This window comes from Crocuta crocuta, unplaced genomic scaffold, assembly GCF_008692635.1.
Source record: "Crocuta crocuta isolate KB4526 unplaced genomic scaffold, BGI_CrCroc_1.0 scaffold25, whole genome shotgun sequence".
NCBI lineage: Eukaryota > Metazoa > Chordata > Mammalia > Carnivora > Hyaenidae > Crocuta > Crocuta crocuta.
This window is the reverse complement of record NW_027532015.1, coordinates 1,824,889-1,832,385: the sequence shown is the minus strand read 5'-3', so window position 1 is coordinate 1,832,385 and position 7,497 is coordinate 1,824,889. Positions and strand designations below refer to the sequence as shown.

Genomic DNA, 7,497 nt, shown 5'->3' with positions numbered 1-7,497 from the left:
TCCCTGCGGCTGCCCGCCGGGCTGCGGCCCGGCTCGGCTGCCCGCCTTCTCCCTGGGCGCTGGGAGCGGACTGCCCGGAGTCCTCGGGTCACCCCGCCCGAGTCCTCGTTCGGGCGTTTCCGTGGCTTGGGTTTTAATTTGTGGGGTCTTTCAAGTGATGGACGCTGCTGCTTTTTTACTCCTCGTGACTGTCTTGCGAGTGTATGCCTCCTCTGTTCTCTTTCAGGGTGTTGCAGCGGCATGGCTTTAGTCATTTTTCATTTATTTCATAAACGCACTTTTGGGGGGCTAAAATTTTCTGCAAAAGTTAGGAATCTCCTTGCTATCGAGAAATGTGTTTCTTCCTGTTGCCGATGAGATTAGTTTGTGGTCTCACTATTAATGCCTGCAGCTTTTCGCCTTTTTCGCGGCATCAGATTTCTACATCAAGTTGTGGACGACCGTAAAAAATACGTATTTATATAAATTGAATGGCCAAATTTATATTTGATATATGTCCTACTGCGAAACACCGGGGGAGGGGGCGGGGAGGCGGGGCAGGTGCGGAGGAGCTATTAGAGGAAATTGACCTTGTTCAGAGTGGACTGAGGCCGGAGAGGCGATGGTGGCCCCGAATTGAAGCAGATACTCATTGAGAGTTATGCAAATTAGAAGGGAGTGTGCAGAACCGTAAATTTGGAGTCCTAGGTTCCTCTGGCTCCACCCTAGTCCTAACCTGGGACTTGACCCTCGCAGACGCAGGTCACTGAAGAAATCCGGAGGACATTTGGTACTGTTGACCTTTGCGCAAGTTTGGGGGGTCAGTTGTCGTTAAGGGGCCCTGACACCCCTCCTCCTCCCTTCCCCCAGTAGAAATTCTGCATATAACTTTTGACTCCTCCAAAACTTAAATACTGTACTTTGTGTCTGGTGATCTGAAGATACAAACGAACTGATCAACTATATTTTGTGCTCTAAAAATGCACAAAATTTCATCACTTACTAAAGTCTGTTTTTTCTAACTGAATCCTATGCAGTTGCCTAAAAAATTGTTTCTATATGAAATGATAGTCTGCAAATCTTGATTTTTGTAGGTCTAAAACAAAATACCTTTTAATTTTTTTCAATGCAAGTATGGTCACGTTTTTCCTCCAGCTTTTTTCATTCTTTGACACTTCTAGAAAATTTCTTGATTTCTTTGGTTGGGAAAGTGAAATAAATGGTAAGTAACATCTTGTTTGGGAGCAGAGTAGGATGGAAGGAGTCCTTGTGCAGGTAGAGAAGGGAGCAGAAAAAATCGTAAACCTTTGAAAAGAAAAAAAATTGGCTAAGAATGTCGACTAAGAGAAAAGGGAGTAGCAGGTTCATAAGTAGCTTTCATTCTTTATGTTCTAATACGTGAGAGACCTTCATGGACTTTTACATCCATTGCCTGGTTCAACTTTCCAAGTAGGTGAAGTCAGTAATAACCCTGGAGCTAGATCCTGTTTGATATTTAAGATGATTCTTTTTCTGTCCTGTCTTGTAGTTGAACTAGTTTCTTATTCAGGAAAATAAAAGGATTAGAATGGGAAAGATAAGATTGATGGGAACAGGGGGGCGCCTGGGTGGCTTAGTCAGTTAAGCGTCCGACTTTCGCTTAGGTCATGATCTCGCGGTTCGTGGGTTCGAGCCCCGCGTCGGGCTCTGTGCTGACTGCCAGCTCGGAGCCTGGAGCCTGTTTCAGTCTGTGACTCCCTCTCTCTCTGACCCTCCCCTGCTCACGCTGTCTCTCTCTCTCTCTCCTAGAAATAAATAAAACATTAAAAAAAAATTAAAAAAAAAAAGATTGATGGGAACAGGCTCAAGGGGAGAATCTGGGATTAGAGGCACAAAGACTGTTCGCTTTCATGACACGTGTAACACCAGAGAAATTTGCAGATTTTCCTGTCTTAATGTAGTAGTCAAACAATGCTGGCTTACTTTATAATCCTTGTATGAAAGGGATTTGAATTCAAATGAGCTGTTCTAGAAACAATGATGGCCAATGTGCTGGTATTAATGCTAAGTAACATACTGTGTATGTGGCTCTCTTTTCTAGATCATTCGCATATCTTACAATTAAAGACAGAATACCACAGATCTTAACCAAAGCTATTGATACATTGCATCGACATAAAAGTGAATTTTTTGAGAAACACGGAGAGGTAATATTGTGTTTTAACTTTTTTTGTTAACTCTTTAACAGAAACACAATAACCCTTTCTTGTCTGTGGTAATGATCATTCCTCCTGAAGATAAGAACTCTTGGTCTTAAAAAGGCAGAATAGATAAGACAGGATAATGTATGTCCTCTTTGATTTTTAACTTAAGAATTCTGAATATCCATGTTTATATTAGTTTGTAAAAGACATAAAACGTAGCTTTGAAATCTAGTATTTTTTTTCCTTCTTTAGAATCTTAAAAATGTGTTACGCTAGAGGACTTCTTCCTGTATAAATTAACTGTTTACATATGTATATTTAAATATAGAGCATTCAGATATACTTTTAAATATTTAAACATTTTTTTCCTGTTTCTGCAGAAAGGCACAGAAGCTGAAAAGAAAGCAATTTCTCTTCTTTCTAAATTACGAAACGAATTGCAAACAGATAAACCAATAATCCCCTTTGTTGAGAAGTTTGTTGATACGGACATATGGAATCAGTACCTAGAATATCAACAGAGTCTTATAAATGAAAATGATGGGAAACCCAGGTGGTTTTATTCACCTTGGTTGTTTGTAGAGTGCTACATGTATCGTAGAATTCATGAAGCAATTATCCAAAGGTAAGTATATAACATCAGCTGATACATGTTTAGAGAACTTAACGCTTTTACAGAATTATAGAATGAAAAGTTTAAACAGTGGAAGCCAGAATTCAGTACAGCAGATATTAATGGCAGGATCAGATATTTCTGCAGATGTTATCAATATAGTAAATTCTTAGCAATTATAACTGAGTTGCTTAGAATTCAGCTATTCTAATAGCTGAATAAAATAATATCGGAATAAAAATTCTTATGAAGATTGTAGAGTAAAACGAATTGTACCAGGACACCTGGGTAGCTCAGTTGGTTGAGCGCCCCAACTCTTGACTGTAGCTTGAGCTATGATCCCAGGGTCATGGGATCGAGCCCTGCATTGGGCTCTATGCTGAGTGTGGAGCTTGCTTAAGAGTCTCTCTTTTTCTTTCTCTTCCCTCCTCCTTCTCTCCCTCTCTCCCATTTACAAGCCTCAAAAAGAAATTAGTCTCCTTTTTTAGCCATTTTTCATTTTTGATTTAAAAAAAAATCTTTTACTCCATTTGATTTGCGCACATCATTCTCCTGAAATTGCTCTGAGTGACCCTGGGCTCTACATGAACCCCAGAGGAGAACGAGGCACTGTCACTGACAGGGCGTTTAGTAGTGTGCCCCGGGTGCTGAGGAGAATTCCAAAAGTGCTTGAACAAGGGCGGCATCCTCGGAATAAGGGTCTCGCTTCCCAGGGTGACTGACTGGAAGGAGACAGCAACCATGTGGACGTATGCATTCTGGTGTGTGTTTGTCTGTTTTTTAAGTCAGTCCCACTGCAGTCACATTGTTTTTATCCTGAGGTAGATGATCCAAGGAAGAAGTTGCTAATTTAGAAGATCACATTATCTGGGGCACCTGGGTGGCTCAGTCGGTTAAGCATCCGACTTCAGCTTAGGTCATGGTCTCAAGGTTCATGAGTTGGAGCCCCATGTCAGGCTCTGTGCTGATAGCCTGGAGCCTGCTTGGGATTCTGTGTCTCCCTCTCTCTCTGCCCCTCCCCCGCTCTCAAAAATAAAAATTGCAAAAATCAGATGAGCTGAATGCCTTGTATATTTGGTTTTGTAAAGTCCATGATGTTCTTATTTATGCCTTGCTAGTTCTGTTTCTCTTGGGCTGCCATTATTTGATCTCTCATTTGGAAAACTTAAAGACCTAGCCACAGCACATACATCACCACCGGTCAGAGTCCACTTGGGAGTAAAGGTTGCCCTAAAACCCCCCAGAAAACTACACATACATGATGAAATTTGTCATTATAATAAAATTTATTATCGTGAATTTTCTCTCTGATTTCTCTCAAGTAGTTGCTATGTTCCCAAAGTGCTCGATGTTTCACTCTCTTGGTGACTGGCACATTGTATTCAAATATTTATATGCATATGTTTGTAACTTAGAACACTGTCACATTTAGCACCCAAAAAATGTTTGCTAAACTAAAGCAGTTATCTTAAATTTTTGTTTCTCTCTCCTTTTGCTCTGGAAACTGTACCGGTAAATAATTTTGGATAGAGTCACTATAATTATTTAAAATTCCAGTAAAATCTTGACTAGGGGACTTCTGACAGTTAACTAAAATGAGTTTGGGGATTTATTTTTTGTGTAATTGAATTGATTTAGTGTGTGTAATTAGGTAATTATTCATTTTTCTGTAATAGATCTGTATTATATGTAGTATCTGTTACCACTAATGTTTGAGACTAGATGACTCTCTTCTCTTTCCTTTAAAGAACTGCAGTTACCCAAATGTTAAAAAAAAAAAAAGAAGGTACTGAGTTATATGAATTTTCCCTTACGTTTTTCTCTTCTTGTAGTCCACCAATCGATGACTTTGATGTATTTAAAGAATCCAAAGAGCAAAATTTCTTTGAGTCCCAGGAATCTATCATCGCTTTGTGTACTCACCTACAAGAGTTGATAACAACTATCAAAGACCTGGATGAAAATCAGCTGAAAGATGCATTTTTCAAACTTCTTCAGGTAAACGTGATAATTAATCTCCTGTATTTCAACAGTTAAAAAACAAACCGGTGTTGAGTTAGCAGCAAAACATGTGTGTGTGTGTGTGTGTGTGTGTGTGTGCATGCGTGTGTGTGTGTTATCTAAGTTATAATTGATAATTTTTTATCATGTTAGTAATCGTGTTATTTCAAGAGATAAAAACCCACTGAGTCTCTAAAAATGAGTTTTGAGATTTCTTCCACTGGAGGTGATGTTAGTGGCGTGGGAGTCCTCTGGCTTCATGGCGTCTGTCACTCTTGAGAGAACGCCTCCCAGCCGTTTGGTCGGCCTACCCTGACCTGGGCTTGAGTGCCGCTTCTGTCACTTAATTTGTTGTTGGACCTGAGGCAAGTTACGTAATTTCTCTGAGCTACAGTTTTCTCATCTGTTAACTAAGGACGGCATCATATACCTCATCATTTGACACAAGAAGGAAATGGTGTGGAGCACAGAGCCTAGAACAGACGACCTCCTGCTTCCGTCAGGTGGAGCCACTGAGGTGCTCCGTGGTCTGTTTAGTATGACTTTATTACGCCTCTTCATCTGTCTTATATTACATTTCACTTTTAATTCTCATCCAAAACATCTGAAGATTTAAGATCTCTTATTAGAATCAGAGCTGTTTGAAAATATGTAGTTTTACACAACAGATCGTATCCCCAGCCCTCATCTCCCAGAAGAAGTTAGAAGCATCCCCGGAAAGAGATGTTATTAGAAAATGCTGAGAAAGAAGATAAAACAGGGTAGTAGAGCCCGGTGAGTGGGGGAGATGCAGGGGTGTTATAGTGGGGCTGCCAGGGAGGGACCTCTGAGAAGGTGACCGGGAAAGACCTGAGGGGGGTGAGGGCATGGGCCCCACGCATGTCTAGGGGAGCATTCCCGCTGAGTGACCGGCGGGTGTGTGAGAGAAACTGCCGGGGTCCTGCAGGAAACGAGCAGGTGAGGAGGCTGGGGGGGCCCCCGAGGCCTTGTAAGCCAAGGTCAGGATTTTGGTGTTTTCTCGCACTGGAGTCACTGGAGAGCTATTAGAGCGTCTTCGTCAGAGGAGTATCAAGGATTGACTTGTTTCAAGGGTTACTTCTCAGGACACACTGAAGGGGTACAGGGCCACACACCAGGAAGTCTGTTATTAAAATGACCCAGGCGAGAAGACATGTTAAATGTCACCAGCATTCGGGAAACACTTTGAATGTAGAGACTGCAGAGTCCTCTGATAAAACTTTGAGGGCAAGCAGAGTAGGCTGCGTGGTTGAGAGGGGACGGCTTGCTTTGAGTTTGGAAGAAAAGTTGTCAGGGTATTGTTGAATCACAAGCCTAGTTATTCCTCTATTCTTAGCTTCGACTTAAAAAAAGAAGAAAAAGGGAAAGCCATAGTCATGCCAGTGTTGACCCCTAGCTGGCCCGTTGTTTCCGGGAATAGTCCTTCAGTATGTCCTTGTCCCATATGTATAATCAATTGTGAGGAAGAAAGAATACCGCTCTCTTTTCTGTCATCCAATGTGGCCAAGTAAAGGAGGCCAAAGTTGCCTTCCATTAGCACTCACGACGGATGACCAGCAGGTTAGCTCCCTACCAGAAACCTGACCGTGTTCTAGTTCGCAGGGAACATTAATCTGTTTTTCGAAGCCGTAGAACTCCACCACTGTCCGCACAGACAGTTCATATCCGCTCTGTCTGAGCGGATGCTGGGCGTGCGATGGTGGGAAAATCGGCACTTGCTATCACGGAACTTGTAACCTTGACGGAATATAGATGGCCAATTAATGGCACAAATTAATGTAGAGTTACAGACCAGAAGATGGTGTCCGGGAAACGTGCAGGGAGCCGACAGAGACGCTGACCTCAGCTGAGGAGTGCCGTGCCCTACGCCACTGTTTCTTTGTCATATGGACACTTAGCCGTTTAAGCCTTGCGCTTAAAAAATGCCATTCATTTATCTTTTTATTTTTTTTAAGTTTATTTATTTATTTGGAGTGAGAGAGCATGAACGAGGTAGGGGCAGAGAGGGAGGGACAGAGAGAGAATCCGTGTGTGAGGCTCGATCGCACAAACCATAAGATCATGCCCTGAGCCGAGATCAAGAGTTGGATGCTTAACTGACTGAGCCCCCCCCGCAGGTGCCCCTGTTCATTTGGCTTTTTAAAATAATATCCTTGGGGTACCTGGGTGGCTCAGTCGGTTAAGCATCCAACTTCAGCTCAGGTCATGATCTCACAGTTCATGGGTTTGAGCCCCGTGTGAGGCTCTGTGCTGACAGCTCAGAGCCTGGAGCCTGTTTCAGATTCTGTGCCTCCCTCTCCCTGACCCTCCCCTGCTCACGCTGTCTCTCTCTCTCTCTCTCTCTCAGAAATAAATAAAAAAAATTAAACAAATTTTAAAATAATATTCTTGGTCGGGACATGCATTTTCCTCTTCTTTTGAGTCATATGAGTAGAGTCTGTTTTGGCCAGTATTTACTGAGTATTGGGTATATTATTTAGACATACTATGTCAGTTAACTTTCGCCCTAACTCTACAAGGTTAGTGGTGCTGTTATATCATTTTTCCGTTATGGGACCTGAACCTTAGAGATCATATGTGATTTACCAATGGTCAGTAATTGGAAATGCTGGGACTTGAACCCAGGTCTAATTCCAGACCCTGTAACTCCTAAGCATGTAATTTTAATTATAGCTTTAAAAGTGGGGGGGGGGGGCTGCAGAC

At 42.2% G+C, this 7,497-nt stretch overlaps 1 protein-coding gene across 2 annotated transcripts in view; it reads left to right on the top strand.

Annotated features, from left to right (window-relative positions):
• DCPH1 (damage control phosphatase 1) overlaps window positions 1-7,497 on the top strand; it is a 10,281-nt gene that overhangs the window by 350 nt on the left and 2,434 nt on the right. The window contains exons 2-4 of one of the 2 annotated variants that reach the window (XM_077776121.1): window positions 2,060-2,165; window positions 2,543-2,787; window positions 4,608-4,773. In XM_077776121.1, coding sequence (XP_077632247.1) covers window positions 2,060-2,165; window positions 2,543-2,787; window positions 4,608-4,773 — 517 coding nt within the window. The remainder of the gene's footprint in view (window positions 1-2,059; window positions 2,166-2,542; window positions 2,788-4,607; window positions 4,774-7,497) is intronic. The other variant, XM_077776122.1, reaches the window with a different exon arrangement.